The sequence below is a fragment of the Cydia strobilella genome, chromosome 1 (genome assembly GCF_947568885.1).
Source record: "Cydia strobilella chromosome 1, ilCydStro3.1, whole genome shotgun sequence".
Taxonomy (NCBI): Eukaryota; Metazoa; Arthropoda; class Insecta; order Lepidoptera; family Tortricidae; genus Cydia; species Cydia strobilella.
Window position 1 is genome coordinate 26,282,925 of NC_086041.1, and position 19,425 is coordinate 26,302,349.

The 19,425-nt window shown below is 37.3% G+C and overlaps 2 protein-coding genes across 4 annotated transcripts in view; both read right to left on the minus strand.

Annotated features, from left to right (window-relative positions):
• LOC134755424 (transcription activator GAGA-like) overlaps window positions 1-19,425 on the minus strand; it is a 470,096-nt gene that overhangs the window by 202,946 nt on the left and 247,725 nt on the right. The gene's annotated exons all lie outside the window — the stretch shown is intronic.
• LOC134742282 (kinesin-like protein CG14535) overlaps window positions 10,763-19,425 on the minus strand; it is a 326,650-nt gene continuing 317,987 nt past the window's right edge. For all 3 annotated transcript variants that reach the window (XM_063675350.1, XM_063675336.1, XM_063675342.1), the window contains 4 exons: window positions 18,031-18,124; window positions 15,180-15,377; window positions 14,669-14,884; window positions 10,763-14,347 (listed from right to left, as the gene is read on the minus strand). In XM_063675350.1, coding sequence (XP_063531420.1) covers window positions 11,646-14,347; window positions 14,669-14,884; window positions 15,180-15,377; window positions 18,031-18,124 — 3,210 coding nt within the window. In that variant the 3' untranslated portion in view covers window positions 10,763-11,645. The remainder of the gene's footprint in view (window positions 14,348-14,668; window positions 14,885-15,179; window positions 15,378-18,030; window positions 18,125-19,425) is intronic.

Genomic DNA, 19,425 nt, shown 5'->3' on the forward strand with positions numbered 1-19,425 from the left:
AGTGGAGCCGCAGTCTCTCGACAAACGTCACTGCACTGATATAATGGCTGCAATACATTAGTCTACCAGTTTACATGCGAAAACATTTTACTTTTTTAATAAATCAAATAAATTTTTGGATCAATTTTACACAAATCGACCGAGCCCTATAGATATAGAATGCTGAAATTGCCGATCCTTAAAAATCCCTGCTCTGTTTTTTTGAAGAATCTCACACTGTAGTCAGCTTCTCGTAAAACCTCGGTTAGATTTTACATAATGTCATAGTGGTGGCTTTATTCTTTTAAATACAACACAGACAAACCATGGCATTTCGCAATCTCGAATGCATCATACTTACTTACTAATAAGTAGTTATTATTTGAACGCGATGTAGTTTGCTATAAACATAAAATAAATAATCATCGCGATATATACTTAATACCTAAAACATTTATAATATTCAATACCTCCAATCATTATAAGGCTTACACAGTAATCTTATCTTATGAGCTATTAGCTGGTATTATCGCCAATAGTAAGTAATAGAGAATATATGCCGATTATAATAATAAAATACTAGATATCCTAATAAAGTAAGGATAACAATAAAAGTGTTGCTAATACTAACAAAGAGCGGCTTCTGCGTGCGTAACCACGGTTACGTATGGAAATAAACCTTTGATTCTGTAATCTGTTTGTTGTTAAGAGGTCTAATTACTACCATTTCATCTTCATAGTATCCTATCGTGTCTATGTAATCGTCTGGTGCCTGATGGTAGTGGTGTGGATTGAAACTCGAGTCATCGTCATCACTTACGCCATCTACGGACTACTTATCGTACGGACTAGCGAGATAAAATGTTTAATGGATGTTGTGAGTATTGCGTGTCGGACTATTGAAAATAATTAACATTTATGTGTAGTGGGTGGTTTGAAAATGTGTTGTCTACCCCAAACTTTATCATACACTTTTCGTCGGGTAGTCCATAAATCTCTGTTTTGACATTTTGCTGGGACGTCGGTTAGCCGCGACAACGACCAGTGAAACCTGTCGAACAAAATAAATTCGCGATAGACCCAATTGTAAATGTGATTTAATATAAAATGTTTAATCGAAATTGTTATGTGATATGTCGTATAATTTCAAGCAATGAAGTAGTTATGATGCAGTACGGACTCCAAAACCAGCTTATTCGATTTTTTTCTCGTAGTGTTCTAGTAAAAAAAACTTGGAATCAAGATATTTTTTATCTGGTTAGGCCAAATATTCGCTCTGGCTAGAATCAAAGAGGATATAATAAGATAGAGCGGTACTGTCATAGTAAATTTTGTAACCACTGTAAATTCACTGCCATCTATCGACATACTTTAAAAATAAAAATGAAGATTTATAAAAATACGTTAAAATGTATTTAAATGTGGATAAATGTTTTTTTTATTTGCATTAATTATTTTTATATGATTTTGACCCATGTTCTTTCACTGATATGCGTTAAAATTATAAATAACAAACGAAACCATCAACGCCCTCTATACGAGAGTAGGCTAAAACTAGTGGCGCCATCTGATCGAGAATCAAATTTTCGTGATTTTCGAGGCACGTTTTTTCTTAGACTGTATCCATCTATTACGGAGTTATATCTATCTTTGCTAGAATAAACGAACGTAGAGAATGAGTGAGCTTAAAGGTGACATCTGAAAGCAAGTAGCGTTCTTGCGAGCGTGCGTAGTACCGCAGCAGGTTAATTCTTATCAACGACGCGCGTGCGGCATTACGCGCGCGTCGCTGATCCGTACAGATTGCCCGTCGCCTACACTCGTGCTCATCGGAAAATACTTACATTTTGCACGCCCCCGTTGAAGTTAGTGCGAAGAAAATATTATCTTGTAGGATTACGCGACGCAAGGTCGAGATGGGATGGGATGAATGAGTCTAGCTATGTGTTCTGATGTGTCTGTACTGTTTCATACAATTATTAGCAATAAATAACATCTTCTATGTAGACTAATAAAACTAAGTTAAGACGCGCTACTACTAATAAAACTAACTTAATATGGAAATAATTATACCTCACACTTAATAATTTATTATAACGATTTAGAACCTCTGGACGTAGAATTTATACCAACAGACATTTTAATAAAATGTAGGTACCTATTGTTATTTGTTGCTGGCAATTTACAAATTTGTAAAATTAGGACTAGATAATTTATGTAACAGCAACCCATAAATTCTGCTATTTGTCAGCATCTTGTTTCCGGAAAACTTGTAACCTCTATAGAAATCGAGCGAACCCTCCAAGCCTCAGGCCAAGTGCGTCCGCTTACAGTTTGAGTGCGCGCTAAATCCTGAGAAATCGCGGCTCCTGTCGCCTTTCGACACTTGCTGAGTGGTGCAAGTTACGAGTGTCCACTGTATCTACACCTAAAAATACCTACAAAATCAACTAACTTCATTTATTGGTACTGTTATAAAATACAAAATAAAACAGTGTATGTAACTGTACATAGGCATTAAAACACACTTCGTTCGTTTCTTAAACCCACACTCGTATTTTAATGCCTTTCATTGTGTAGCAGTCACATAAACTACTATAATGTTATTGATGTCTAGGGATGAAAATTCCGGAAAAAATCAAATGTTATTTTCGGGAATTTTACAAAATTTCGTTTTTTTCGTTTTTTTCCAGTTCTATTCAGAAAAATTAAATACGTCACACACAATGCCACTGATGAGTGATGACAGTGCAATGCCATAAACAAACACATTAGACATGTAACCTTAACCTATCTGTTTAAATTCCTAATTAAGTGTATTGAAAAATACATTGTTTTTTTCGAAAGAAACTTGAAAGAAAACGGGCCGTTTTGAAATTTTCCCATAATTTTCCCGGTTTTTTTCCACGCTATTGATGTCAGATACAAAAATCATATTAATTTCTTCAGCTCCATCAGATATATCGGTCACAAATATCTGAACAGGCCTATAATGTCAAGGCGTTAGAGTGCGAGTTCAGATATTTTTAAGCACCTCGGCCGCTACTAAATAAAATAAAAACACTTAAATTAAACGCTTGTGAACAAATCGCCGCTTTCCTATAACTTGGTCCATTTGTTGAACGGATAATGCAGATTGATTCGGCTCAGGCCTAAGAAATTCGATTTGCGGCCGACGCCGACGAGCACGGATTTGACGAAATATGTCACACCTCGTCGCTCCACCCTGCTTCCAAAACGACAACCAGCAGCCGTATTCCGGTACGAAAACTCAATAACAGTAAGTAATTTTAATGCAAATATACTGATCACCGCCATGCGTTCGAACATACTTTTGCGTTATAAAGCGAATGCATGACCGCATTTTAGCATTGTACCTATACGTTTTTCGTTAGTAGTCGAGCTACTAGCTAAAAACAGGTACTATGCATTTGTAAAAAATGTCCTGTTTACATACTTGGATCTGAGCCGCTGTTCTAGATACGACTACTATAAAAATTAAACATATTTCTGTAAATGAACCTTTCTAAAAAAAATCACTTCAAAAAGGATAAAATTACATAAATAAATAAGCACTAGCAACTGATATGTTTGAAGTCGGTGCCAAGCCAAGTCTACTAAGCGTCAACATACTGTCCATAAAAAAGACAGAAAGCTGTCCATTCGTTCTTTGGGGGCATATTATTGACCGGTGACCGGTATTGCAACTCTTTGGCTTGGCATCGACTTCAAACATATCAGATGCATATAAAAGGGATAATATTTTACTTTATCCATTTTGAAGTCTGTTTTCTTTTTTTCGATTTTTAGTTTTGAGTTTTTGTTCAGTATTCTGCAGGACGCGGTCCTGTATAGCTAAACAGTCACGTCACTAAAAAGTTTCGCGCTTCGGGTACGTTTAAAAATTTAATCTGAATCCTGAATTTGAGGAGTTTTATCCATTTTTAAAATGTTCCTTACAAAGCATACTTCCTTAACAAACTTACCTAAAATAAGACATACCTACCTATCGCCAAACGTGAAATATGCGTCGTTGAAGAGTTCCGTTCTCGTCTTCATCAGCAGTTCCACTTCATCAAATGGTATTTTTGAATGCAAATGCTTGGTTTGTTGCTGAAAATATTAATAATATTTGAGAAGTTACTTTAATTCCTCATGGGCACCATAATTTAAATTGGATTTTGACGAAAATGAGACCAACTTGGAATTATATTCTATTCAAAAAAAAATCGTAACGTACATACAGAAACATTAAGATAGAGCAGCTTCGCATCTCAGTTGGCAGTAGCGATGGGACCGGTATTCCAATGGTCACAAGTTCGAGTCTTGCCGGTTTTCCCTTTTTCCCTTTAATATAAAAATATACATACAAAACAAAAATACGGTCGATTTGATAACCTCTTCCCTTTATGAATTGGGTTAAAAATAGAAATGAACTCCAATTTGACACCTAATACTAGTTCTAAATTTCCGGAGGCCAATTCAAACTTACATTGTGACATTAAAATGATGTCAGACGTACGCAAAGACGTGGCGCAAGCGAGAATGCGTCTCGCTTGCGCCAATACATGTACGGACAAGTACGAGCGAAATGCACACGCGACTGGCATTATTTATATTTTATTTTTATTTTTTTATATATCAATTTGATGTCACAATGTAAATTTGAATTAGCCTCCAGTCCATAAAGCCTAACCAGCCAATTTATACGGACAGCAGGGCGCGTATCGGTTACATTACAACAGGAACTAGAGAGGCGCAATAAAATGAAACCAAACAGGGCCTGTTGGGAGTTGTCAGTGGAGAGAAAAGTATTACTTGTCGGGCCGCTGCAATATTAGGTTAGGCATAGATAGGTACCTGGCACATTCTTAGCTATTTATTTGTCCTTCCCCTACTACATACAACCGAATACTTAACTCCGAAAGTTAACGAGGTAACTGCATCGTAAGTACCTACTTCGGTGCCTAGCCAAGGTAACAGTCGTTTGCGCTACGATAACGAAACGCTTTATGTTTCTCTATTACTCTTCCATATTAAGGCGATAGTGACAGTTGCGTTTCGTTCGCTATGCAGCGTAAACGATTGGCATATTGTCTACGCACCCAGCAGTAAACTAATTTCGTTTGGAACTAATTGGAACTATGTAGTTTTTACTTTTTATATGATATTATAAGAGGCAAACGAGCATACAAATGGCCTGATGGTAAGCAATTATGCCCATGGACACCCGCAACGCCAGAGCTGTGCGAGGCAGGAAATTTCTGGAGAAACGCACAGTTGAGGACTGCCAACCATATGTGGTGAAGATGGAAATGTAGAGCGATGGCGGAAAGAAGCGGCAGGGATTAATCCGAACAATTCTTTGGAGCACTCCCCGTTATAATGTTAAACCAAGACAATCTGCAACGATTTTTAGCAGTGCGTTATTTAGACGTAATTTCATAGAAGTTTGACATTTAAAATAACACTTGCACTGCGTGTGCTATCAAAACCGTTGCAGAATTATCTTGGTCTAATTTTTCTTACTTTTTAATTAAAAATTAAATGCAAATCTCTCACACGCAGCCAAACAATGAGTAATATTTCTACAACCGTCGAAGTTAAGCATAAAGTCCTCATGTGAATCATCTTATAGGACCATATAGAAACCAGATAAAGGAAAGCCAGTAGTGCAACACTATCGCGACAACCCTTGAGTATACATGCCACGTGCGACGTCGCCTTAATGTTTCCCGGATGGCCTTTTTAAACAACAAAACTTGAACAATACAACTTAGCCCACTCCGTTACACCGCCTTATGTGTTTTCTATTTCAAGGTTAGTTTATTTTATTGCTTGACAATGTTTTCTTTTGGAAGAAAGTGCACCGTTCGCAGTACACAAAATATGCAAAAACATGGAACTTACCTTACAATGTACTAACCTGCCGGCCTAGCCAAAGTGACAATCGCTATCGCTACGATAACGAAACGCTTTGTGTCTCTGTATCACGACACGACTGTATCAAATGTGCGACATTAACAGTTGCGTTTCGATCGGTACGAAGCGTAAGCGATTGGCATGTTGACTACGCGGCCTGGTTATAAATATAACATTTTTTTTTAATACAAGCATACGGGCCGCCTGATGGTAAGCAGCCACCGCAGCTTATGGACGCCTGCAACTCCAGAGGTGTTACATGCGCGTTGCCGACCGTAACACACCGCACCCTCGTTGAGCTCTGGCAGCCTTACTCACCGGCAGGAACACAACACTATGAGTAGGGTCTAGTGGTATTTAGCTGCGGTTTTCTGTAAGGTACTTCCCTATAGTTGGGATCTGCTCTATATAGATCTGGAATGACATTCGTTGTGCTGTGTCCTACCTCACAAAGGGAGACATAACGGTTTGGAAAATGCCTCGGCTAATTTCGGCTTCGTAGAGCGTTGTCACATGGTTGTCACACAACACCTATGTGATGTTTGTTGTCATTATTTAAAGTTTAGGAACATGTCATCGATTTGACGTAAACTAATTAAGTCCATAAAGTGCAATATTTATTTCATTATTTTCATTCTCATTCATTCAAACGACACTTAGGGCATATCTCACCGGGACACTACCACGCACCGCAACGCAATCAGTCGCCGCCTCGCCGGCCACCAAAAAAAGGTGTGCGCTTGGTTGTATGGAAAACACAATGTAAAAGTTTGTATGTAAATCGTCGTATACGCCAATTGTTTCTTTCCAAAAACCGATGTGCAATATTTATAACCGGGTACTGTTATTGCTGTGTCAGAGGCTTCAAAGATAAATTTATGTGTCTCTATATTAATAATTAGGTAATAGGGTAGGGTGTGTTAGATTTCGTCCAATTATAGTTGTCAACATTGATATGCGAAAAAAAATTCTTAAAGTACATTTATATACTTAATTGTATTTGTTTGGATTGCTTATTTTAGGTTAATATTACATGATCATCACATGACCAAAATGTATTTTGGACATATATTTAAATAAAATCACCATACTAAATATTCGCCTAGCTATTTGGGTTTCCATCCGTTCGTGGACGAAAACTAAATATTACATAAAATTTTATTGGTTTGTTCGCTTTCGTCGACTAAATTTATCTAAGATTTCTTTACAACGTTCATTAAACCGATATGTTTTGGTTTAATATACTTCTAAGTATACATACGTGCTAAAAACTTATCTTATACCTTTAAACGAGCAATCCTTGTATAAGAGTGTGTAAGAGTGGTATATATATTTCGGGGATTTCGGAAACGGCTTTAACGATTTCGATGAAATTTGCTATATGGGGATTTTCGTGGGCGTCTTATCTCTGGGAAAACGCGCATCTTTGAGTTTTTATGTTTTCCGAGCAAAGCTCGGTCTCTCAGATATTATACTTAAAATAGCTAGAATAGTTAAAATAGCTAGAATAGTAATTAAACTTTCGATGAACATTTCCAGTCTGTACTTATTTTTTATTTTTTTATGACCTCTGAAAGGTACGGATGCGAAGCTGCAGCTAATATATTTTATTTTTAATTCGCTACTTGCGAAATATTATTTTTATGTTAGACATTAAGGATTGCAATAAGTAAGTCCAAAATTGTGCGGTATGGTAGGTTTATACTCAATTTATACGCAATTCTTTGTAGCAAATCCGTCAAGTGGACGGAAACTAGAGCTCGTCGGTAACTAGCTCACTAACCCTACATTTGTATGAAAATTTGTTCAAACGACACAGGCACAGGGGGCTTTCGTGTGGCTCCCTTCAATACTATATTCACTAGTAGAATCTAATACAATTGAAAACGAGTGGTCAATACCACTAAATGCCCAATTTGCTCGTATTTCAAAAATAGCATTCCTCGGTTTTCCACAGATTTTCGAGTGGCGAAATCGAGCGTTCGAAATTCAAAAATCGGGCCCCAGGGCAACTCAAATAAGATAATAAATCCAAGGTGTCACTCGTTAATCCTTCATTTTCGCCTAGCCATAATACATAAAGCCATGAAATATTACATAGTTATTATTTCTTTGTACTTTTCTGTGTTCTGCGCGTGCTATTGTTTCAGTCTGCAGTTACTCTTTTCCGTACATTTTAAAATAAACTCTAGTCGATCTGACTATACGTTTCATTCTCGCTTACCGTTCACTATTTTCCACAATTGTTACAAATTATTAAGCAAAATGCTTTATTGCGTTGTGATAAGGTTGGTTTTGGAACGCTGTTAGTCAGTATCGGTATTCGATATGTCGCGTCTGGTGGCTTGGCGTGCTCGTCACGTAGTGCGTTGGGTCCCGGTGGTGCTCGGTTTGTTGGTGGTATTATTTCTCCGCCTGTTTGATGGGTGTAACGTTGCGGCTAGCGATAAGTCGATGAAGTTTATATTTAAAATTAAGTAAGACGAAAGTGGAGGACCCGCGCGAAAACGTCTTTTCATACAAACGTAGTCCTCATTTTCCTCCCTGGATATTAACATTATTAAAAATATTTTGACACAATTTGTTGTATATTGTATATCACCCACAGCTATGCCCCCTACGTTATATTTTTTTCTATTTTTATTTTATTTTATTAGTATAATTATGTTTTAGTTTTATTTTATTTAATATTAAGTATATTAGTTCAGTTTTTAAGTTATTTTAATGCTAGTATAGTTTTGGTTTAGTTTATAGATAGTTTTAATGTTTTTTGTATTAGTTTTTAGCGTTAATATATTGTTAAATTTTGAATAGGTCCCTGTTAATTATTGTGCTAAGCTAATAGTTTTGCTGACCATACGTTCGAATTGGCCTGACAGTCGTAGAATGGCCACTGAGGGCCACTTGCACTATCCCGCTAACCCTGGGTTAAGCGGTTAACCTGTTAACCCAGTGTCAAATTGTACTGCCCTAGAGAGCATTGGCAAATTCGAGGAAGGCGCGCTTTCATTTCCATACTAACATTATTTACATTTAGATTGACGTATTCATAAATAGTCCCCTTGTATTTTTCCTTTATCGCACTTATCCCTGAAATCCAAAAGCCTGTACGAAACGTTGAGGTCGAAGTAGCGGTTATTAACTCTTAATAATAATAATAATTTATGTAGACATTTTTTTCTGTTTTTGTTTGGGACAGCTTACACAGATCAACCTAGCCCCAAACTAAGAAAAGCTTGTATTATGGTTGCTAAGGCGACGATATACATAGTTATATAGATAAATACATACTTATATACATAGAAAACACCCATGACTCAGGAACAAATGTTTGTGTTCGTAACAAAAATAAATGCCCTTACCGGGATTCCAATCACGGACCATCGGCTTTACAGGCAGGGTCACTACCCACTAGGCCAGACCTGTCGTCGATACATAGGTAGATATGGTATGAAAAGTGGGTTTATTTATCACAACACAATAATAGTCTATTAGAAACTGCCATTTATCTAAATAAACAAAAAGATTAATAGTAAATAACCTCTGTAATTTCTGTCCTCTTGGCTTGTGATCTCTCTGTCTGACCTTCATATATCATGCACTCCCCTCGCGGTGAGCCTGCGGCTTCACCTACATCTGCGTGAACAGCTCTTGATACTGCACGTTAACGAACATTAATAGTAAAACGTTGCAAAATAAACCTTAAACACGAAGCGCAAGGTTGCGTTATCATAAAACAGTGAAGAAGGACCTAATAGCAAAATAGTCCGTCTGTGGACTGGCTCGTAATTAACTGAATCTTTATTGCTTTATCATGCCTTAAAATTGAGCAGGTTATTTTTCAATTCTACTAAGGGCCACTTGCACCATTCCACTAACCCGGGGTTAAGCGGTTGAGTGTCAAATTGTACTGGTAACCATGGTAACTCCAGGTTTAACCGGTTAACCCCGGGCTAGTGGAATCGTGCAAGTGGCCCTAAGAATTTTGGATAGGCACTTTATTATGGAAAAACATTTTTACTTAGTATGAATATTATGTGCATCGCACCCGAAACGGAACTTATAACCAATAGGTTTTCAATCTAGTCTTAATATGCGTGTTATCTTGTTCTCGAATGAGGACCCAGGATCCAAACGTTGAATACTCTGAAGTGGCGAGGTGCTATAACATAAAGTGATCAAGAGTTTCTGTATTTATATGCCGGATAGGCCTATGGTGTAGAATAAGCGCTCAGAAAGCGTTTGTAAGTAGAGTTAATGTTTTAATTCCATATACAAACATACATACAAGAATAATATTCTCACTCAGAATTTACATAAATTATCGTAGCCCACAAATTGCCTTTCTGGGTAATATTTCTCTTCCCTTTCCAATTTCCTAAAGATTACCTTCTAAAACATAAAAAGGGAAATCTTTTTTAGCATCCGATAAGCGTTATGGGCTAAGCAGCTGCCACTTTAACAAATTATTGGGAGATTTATAAAAAAAAGTTGTCACCCCTAAAAGAGGGTAAACGTCTTATTTGATAGCATGATTTTGTCGGGGCGCACAGAGAATGTTAAATTACTGGCGAAATGAAAGATAATAGCGGCCCCTTACGGCGGGGGAAACTTGTTCCACTTTCGAGGAAAAAGTTTTTGCCCCAAAAGATTTTGAAATTCAACCCCTGGGGTGGTGGGAAGTTTTGAGTTTCATGTTATTTATTCATAGGTTCGCTATAAGTACTTATTGCATTAAGAGATTTTGGGAGACCTTCTGTTAGCCTATTATCTATTTAGCTGCTTGACAAAAAGGGAAATCTTACTTAGCTTAACCGTTTTGATTGTTTAATATTAAGGGATTTAAAATAAAGCTCAAACATCAGTTGAAATTGAACAATTTATTGTGAACTAATACGAACGCATAGTAAAATTTTTAGGATAAATATTTGTAATATTAATCGTATCATAACAAAACATTGACGATATAAGGGATAACTAAGTTCACCAACAATTGATAAAGCCACAGTAATTAGAATTAAGTGTAATCAAGTCTTATTTACACACGGACATGCCGACAGTGAACGTTAATAATTACATTATCAAAAAATATTAAAGCTATACAAAACATGGCAAATGACAACAGTCTTAGTACTAGAACATTTCATTTCTGTGCATACGTTGTGCCTTGTAATCCTGATTTACACAAAAGTTTAATAAACAGTTTTCAATGACCGGTTTTGAATAAGAACCGAACAAATCATAAGTAAGCATTTATTTAATGAGGTTAGTGCACATGAAGGAAGAGAGAACAAGACTCACGATATGATTGTCTAGGAGGAAGACGGAGGAAGACTTTTGATCTTGCTTCAATTTTACAATCGAGTTAGTACAAAAGCTACATTTAACATTTCTCAGATAAAGTTACACAATAAGTGATTCCAGTTCTGACAGTATAAAAGTACAAAAATCAGCTGAAGTATAACAATGTTATCAAGAGTCATTCAAAGTAGAATTAATTTCAATATGTCTGTATTTACAGTGATACAACGTTAATTTAATAAGTAACTGAGCACATAAGAAGCAACGGTTAGAAAAATACAACGGTAACCTCATTGGTTTAGTTAGTGCAAAAGCCTTAACTATATAAGAACGAGTATATCTAGAGTACAAAAACAGTCTCCAGATTAAATTCGGTTAAGGGTAAGTAAATGCTATTTAGTAATTTTACTCTATTCGTTGGATCGACCCATTCAATCATCACGTTAAAAATCACTAATTTCAGGGTCTGTATCAGCATATTTGCATGCAAAGGGATTTCGGAGCCACGAACAAAAAGAACGGTCACTATGTTGTTTGTATTTGGCCGTTGTGTGTTTCTTGGCGTGCGCTCGGGCCACAGCCGCTCTCCGCGTCGGATATGAGTCTAAAGATGATGCATCTGAATCTCTCGGGACAGAGTCGTAGCCAGACTCGGCTCGTCTCGAGGTAGCTGCGGGGCTATGTTTTCCTGTTCTCGGTGTAGATTCGTGGCCGCTATCGTAACCATCCGGTTTAGAACTGCCAACAATTCTTGCTACACTTTTATCTCCCTTTTCATTCTTCTCCGAACGGGGTTCCTTTGTCACTACTGGAGGTGTAACTTCTAGGTGAAGATTTGACTTCAACTCTCGAAAATTATTTGACGGCGCACCATTACCTGGTATTCGTTTCTCTTCACGTAAATTTGGATCAGATGCTCCATCTGGATGCCTCAATGATGCTATTCTAGCGTCTGTTATGTCGTTTCCTATGTATCTTTCGAAAGGGCCATAGCTGTTCTGTGCACATTCTATATCTTGAAAAGCACCGCACTCTCCAACTGCACTACCCGGTCGAGACATACTTCTCTTGCAACTATCACATATTTTATCACTGGGTCGATACGCGGGTTCACTGTAAACTGAACCGTCACCGTGAAATTCTTCTGTATCTCTGACATTGCAAAGAGACAGTGACTGAAACTGGGGAGCGATCCTTGTGTTGGGTAAATCATTATTGTCCAACATTTTTCTAGAACCGTACAGTTCAGCAAGCCCTAGCATGTCGTCTATTCTCGAACGAGACGAAGGTAAACTTTCGTGAGGATTCACATCACCGCCTAAGGCATATTCGTAACAAAAATTTTCTGTATAAAACCCGAGAGTTTGTCTAAGATATGCTTCGTTTCTAATTTGTCGTTCGACTTCACTATATAATGATAATGTATCTGTAAATGTTGATGCTACGGTTAAGTTTTCTTGACTAAGAATCCTCAGCGGGTGATCTTCTGCGTCTTCCTGGTCCGCATCTAGGAAATGATTATCCGTGTAACCCATACAAAGTGCGATGTCTTCTTCGGTTACTTGTAAGCAACAATCTTGCATAGGTACCGGTTCTAACGGTTCCTCTATTTCTATAATTTCTAAGATTTCGTCATCATCTTCTGCTAGCCTACTTAAACCATGAGCGTCAATATCTCTGCTATGGTTAGACATTAATTCATCATCCATTCTCATTCGTTCTTTATATTTATTATCTAAGCTCTCCATAGATACTTCTCTACTACTTAGACTACTTGGCTGTATTATAGGCAGAGCGGGTGGAATTTCTGCTAGTTCCTCACTATCGTCATCGTCATCTATGTCATTCTTTGCAATAATTTTACTATTAGACTTCTTAGGTGTTTGAGTGTCACTAACTGGTGGACCTATGCTCTCTTCTTCTATTGCGTTGCCCTTTGAAGCAGCTTTTAGGCCAGTTCTTACTGTAGACTCTTCAACGTGAATGCGCTTTGCTGAGTCTTTCAATGGTTCCATTTTGTGTGTTGCCTCTGGATCCTCTGAAACCTTTTGTGTTAGAGTTTTGTGACTTGGCTGGCTTTTATGACTGGGAGAATTGTGTCGAGATTTATGGATTTGTGAAGTTTGATTTTCAACCCACTTCCTAATCATATTCTTTTTATGATTATCCATGTAACCGTATCCAATATTTTCGCTACCATGCGAACCAAGTATGCCAATTTGCAAGGGTAATTGGTTGGATTGAATCGGAACTGATTCAAATTGTAATGGCAATTTCGTTTCTTGCATTGGTCCATCGATCCAAGTTTCACGTTGTTTTTCTTGAGTTTCTTTTATGATATGCCTAACTTCTACTAATTTTGATTTAGATATTCGAGGACCATCTATCCATTGTTCATCGCTAGTACTTTTAACATCTTCTGTATGTTTTGAACATACTTTTTTAACGGGAGTTAGTTTGGAAGTAGCGGAATGAACTGGTGAAGACTTTGGAGTGTGATTTGACGATTGTAGGGCAGTCTTCATGGGAGAAGCTTTAGGAGAAGAGTGTAATTTATGAACAGGGCTTTTTTCTTCAATAACTTTACATAAAGATGATTTATGTTTATGTTCTAACGCTGACCCTCTCAGTGCTTTACTTATTACACCTCTATTGTCGCCAGAGTTCATGTGTGGAATATACACTGGTGGATGTTCTCCATCAGTTGCATCATCTAATGGTCCGACGTATATAACAGTGTCTGCGGACAGGTCACTGCTGGAAGGATCTGGTTCACTGCTACTAGGTTTTGATGCATCTTCTCCTGAACTGCCTCCAGATCCCGCGTTATTATTAGAAGAATATTTAATTTTTCTTCTTCTGAGCCTGTGTATCCTCGATGCTAATTGTAAAGTAGTCAAAGTATCAGAGTAATTTTGTACGGTAGGCGACACATGGACTATCATGGCAGTATGACAAGTGAGCGACCCGAGGCATTCCTTAAGTACATGTGTGAGATTATGATCTCTGTACGGTAGATGCCTTTGCCCGTTAAATATTGCCAGTAAAATATTTCCTAGACCAGAAAGCGGGATTCCTCCGCTAGCTTTACCTCGTTCAGAGTTTCCTAAGTCAATTAAATGCAGGCGACTCCGACCTCCGGCGACTGTGAACAAAAAACTTCATTAGTTTACTCATTTAATCAGTCTGAACTTTGATCTGTACATACAGATTTTTTGTGAAACCAAGTTTTATTTTTCCTAGTTAAATTAATCGATGAGACTAAATAAAAACTAAAATTATGCCAATTTTATTTTTCATTTTCATAAAGCAGTTAATGAGTATATGACGTCGTTGCGCAATTATGTAAATAAAAAATTCAATCTTGTTAATTACATTTTAAGTTAAGTAAAAAACCCTTGAGCAATGGTAGAGAAAGCGATTTCGTAATATTTTTTGAAATACGATATTGATTTGGACAACTTACCTGCCCCTTTTCCACCAACACTGTACTGGTACACATGCAGAGTGTACAGAAGATGGCTGTCCTTGCCCTCCTCCCTCGCTCCCCGCGTGGCTAGGGCGGCATCTAGGTAGAAGGCTGCTTTCTCCGCGCTGTGTACGCGCAATTCTGACTGGTTCTGGAGGTGCGTCCCGAAGAGAGGGTCGTCTCGAAGGTAGACGCCGGGTGATTGTTCTGTATCTGTTGATAAGAATTTTTGGAGGTTTAGGTTGATTGTTAGAAGCTTTTATTAACTTGAATTTATAGGTTAGGTACGAATTGCTGGTGGCTCCGCGTCAAAACATTGTGTTCCGCAGTTAACCCAGAGCCTCTTGCTTAAAAAATAAAAATAAATATATCTACAGTCTTCAAATAAAAATCTATATTTGTTTCATTACAATGATGCTACACTGGTAGTGCCAACTGATACACAACTGATGCGAAATGGAAGCATTGTTTTTCTCTCACAAACACTGTTTTACTTTGTTGCACTTACCATTTTGATAGGGCGTCAGCAAATCTCTGATTTGGTTGGTGTTGGTGCAGAGCTCAACGGCAGACACTCGTACGGAGAACCTTGTTCCGCACTTGTGGCGCTGCTCAGCGATGCCCCGGAACAGCCAGGCGATGGCGCACGGGATGGCGCCCAGCGACGCCGCCGACTCCGGTCGCCCCAACATTGTGTACGACTTACCTGGAGAGTTTAAGTGGATTATCAGATAATGAAAAAAGGTGTTTGGGTACTTCCTCCGATAAACTTGCCTGTCTGGAATATGATTGGACGAATCATATTGTTAGAAAGACTAACATTAAATTTAAAATAGGTAAAACTGTTCTGCCCAAGCAGAAAATTAACTAGAAACATTTTGACACCATTACTTCAGTTGGACATCATTCCATTAAATAAATTGTTAGATTTCCATTTCGGAAAAACTTTTAGTATTCAAAGCTGGTGACGACAAAGCAGACCGCAAGTTATTTCGCTATTTATCAAGTGAACTATAAAGTGCGGCGCGAAGTTCCGCCCGCCTCGCCTCGTCGCCTCCGAATTTGCATCGAAATGGGAAAGAGTCTGAGTCTTAATTGAAAGTTTGATAAACGCAAAAGGTGAGAAAGCGGCTTTCTCCTAAATAGCCATAACTTATATTACTTGAACTTGAAGGTAAGTCAGAGACTAAAATAAAATGAGACCCTATACAACATACGAGTACAATTTATATATATGTATATATCAATATCAAAATATCAATAAATATCAATCCCTATTTCACTTGGTCACGTCATCACGCGTGAACGGGTGGACCAATTTTACTAGTTCTTTTTTGTTGTGTTTCTTTCATAAGAAGGTTCTTATGAAAGAAAAAAATAAGACTGCAAAAAAAAAGATATAGGTGAAACGAAGTTCGCGCGGGTCATCTTGTGTAAGATATTTAAATATTTGGGGACAATATTACATAGTTAGATCGACCTAGCCCCAAACTAAGCATATACAGTCACCTGCCATAATATGTTACTCTTCGAAGGCTCTTGAAATTAGATCGTGTCAGATATTTATGCGGCCTTCGTTGTGTAACATATTATTGCAGGTGACTACTACTACGTGCATGTCACTATCGGGCATTCTTGACGCCAAATTAAAGAATCTCATTGGTTCCTTACTAAACTAGTGACTCTGTGAGTTGTACCGACCTTGTGCACCCCATTCAAATCAATGATATTGTATCTCACAGCAAATTTATCAATTTCATCATTATCATCTGAAAATATTTTTTTATAAAAGAGAGCATATTATTAATTTAAACAGATATTCTACTTTTACTCCGTTTAATTTTTTACCGATTTTATAAAGATAAATAGTGTTCCATTATAACAGACAGTCGTCGATGTACATAAAAAAAGGCGAGCACCATTGTACATTCTATAGGTATATGGAAATAGTCTACCAATTGAAATAGCGTCAGGGTTTTTAAAAATATCCTTCAGTAATAATATGCGGTATATAATCACTTAATAGAAAATGTGCATCGTCAAGAGATTTCATCGAGATAATTAGGTCATGATTTGAATGGTCTGCAAATCGTTTTTGCAAGTTATTCCGAGTAATCCCGCTCAGGATAATAATCCGTAAGAACAATAAGGAGGCTTATATTTTCATTACGGCGATAATTCAGAACGAGGTAAAGTAACAAGCCTCTTCTTACCCCTACCTCGAGGATTATGGTTTTAAATGCAAATTGAATGAAAGCTCGCCAAATGAAACTTCACCGGGAGCCAGATCCCACTAAAACCGAGCTTAGAGAACATGCCGCTTATTTTGGGGATTCTCAAACTGAGTGAATAATTTCCTATCTTGTTTTAATTACCGCCACGTATATGAGTGCGCAGGCACTGATCAAGTTTGTCTCGGATTAGCTTTAAATATAAGTTATGTGGGGTTCATTTCCTTTTATGACTTGCAACGATAAGATCGAATGAGTGGAATTCACTTCCTGCAAATATATTCCCAGTCCACTATAACTTGGATCTTTTTAAATCAAGAGTGAATAGACATCTTTTAGGTAAGCATGATCCATCCTAGACTGCATCGGCACTTACCATCAGGTGAGATTGCGGTCAAGTGCTTGCCTTTTTTTAATAAAAAAAAAAAAAAAGATCGGAATCAAGAAATAGGTAGAGTTAGAACAAGCTACCTCTGCATGGCATTTGCATGGACAAAGTGTGCCAATGTCGTCATTAATGTCAAACTTTGTTCTATTCAAGTCGGTTCAAAGTTAGTTTAGGCAGACCCTAGGAACCAATTTAACATACATTTTGGATACTTATTTATTTAAGAAAAATACCTAGGTAACAAAAGACAGGCATTCCCCTGTTTATTTAAAAACAGTGAATAAAAGAGAGTACAGTTAGCAAGATAACTTAATCAAGTTCGACTCATAAATTAATTGGGATTTCCTATTTTTTTAACGTTTGAACGTTTTTTATTTCGATGAAGTCGTTAGTCGCAGCCAGAGGCTATTTACCTAACTACGGTACGAAGAAAGTATTGCGTATAGTTTCAGCACTCCTATTAATCGCAAACGGTAGAATGCGAGTTTTACCGATTGGTCAAAACAACAGAATTGACATTGATGAATGGATTGCCAATCAACTCGTTATGGGCCGTAAGCCCTGGCGTCATACGAGTAGGTTGCATTATTATCCGATTTAAAAAGAAGTGAATTTATTTTTTAGAGACTCATTTTGTAGTTTTGCTCTATATTCATTTAGCTCCTGAAAGTAGTTATCACAAACGCAGTACATGTACGTACAATACATACATATGTATTTAGTATAAGTAATGTATTTACCTAGTCCTGCGTGACCAAAACAGAAGAGGCAACCGTCCGTCCCGTTGATCACCGCGTGGATAACGTCCGTGAGAGCGCTCGAACATATCTCAGTCTGTAACAAAAATTATCACGTCTGAATGTTTTCTATAAAATTAAACGATTTTTTAATACCTGAATATTAGATACTTAATAACATTACTTAAATCGTAATCGTATTGTTCTTATTCTATTGGGAGATATTAAACTAAACTCATATTTTTGAAATATAGAATACACATACATACTTACACAAACCTGTAAAGTCAAATCTACTCGTATGACATACTGCGTGGGGGGATGAAATAATACATTGCTTATAAAAAAAATGTATATATTTTTTTAGAAATACTTGTAAAACTACCCAATTAAAACGGGTTGAAACCATTAAAAACTAAACTTAATTAAACGTTTTGTTTGTGTTGACCTTGTTTCATAAGGGATTTAGAAGGGAAAACTTCGCTACGCCAGCGTTAGAAGTAATGCATTGAATAATTTAAGCAAATCTGCCATTTACATCATGTTTACGTTGCAAAGCCGGACTGAGCCGCGGCACACCTCGGGATCTGTCGGCAGACCTCGGTAGCCTTCGGCGGATCCCGGGCACGTGTTTTTTTTATCATACACAGATAATTAAAAGGGCTTAAGGTTTGCCCCCAGATTATGTTAGAATGCTGTTTACTCGTATTTGTTTTTTTATGTGATATTAATGTTTTACCATGTTTCCTCAGATAGTTTGTATGTTGACGAAGTTAAAAATAGGTTAAGTACCACTGTTTACATTTTTGGACGATGCGATGCGAAAATGCTAAAGCCGTTACAAAAGCCGCAAGTTGATATGAGGTTTTAAATATATCTACTGGCTTTTTGTTCAAAGTACATTTTAATCAGTCAGGTCAGGTGTAAATGCCGTTACATAACTGTTTATGAGGGATAGATATATCGGCCCTTTGTGACTGTAGCTAACTGGCAATAGGCAGCCAATTCTCCATTCAAACGTAATGCACTTTTTTCTCCCTGAACAATTCACTAGGAATTATATTAACGTGTATAATCACCAGAGTCCGTTTAAGATAACTCTAGAACCCTACATCGACGACTCTATTAACACATTCACTGCTGAGCGACAATCGTAGCTTCGTTGAGGCAAAACGACAACGTGTCGTGATTAGCGCTAAATGGCTACCTATGTTAATTCAACACATCTACTTATGCCTTTTTGTGCTATTATTTTAATATATTAATAAGTACAAGGGCATCCCGACACTGCGAGAATTGATTTCTGTAGGTACCTACATATTCTAATATTTTTTTACATAATTATGTGCTACGGATAGGAAAATACCATAGCATATCGATATATATTTTTTTCACATT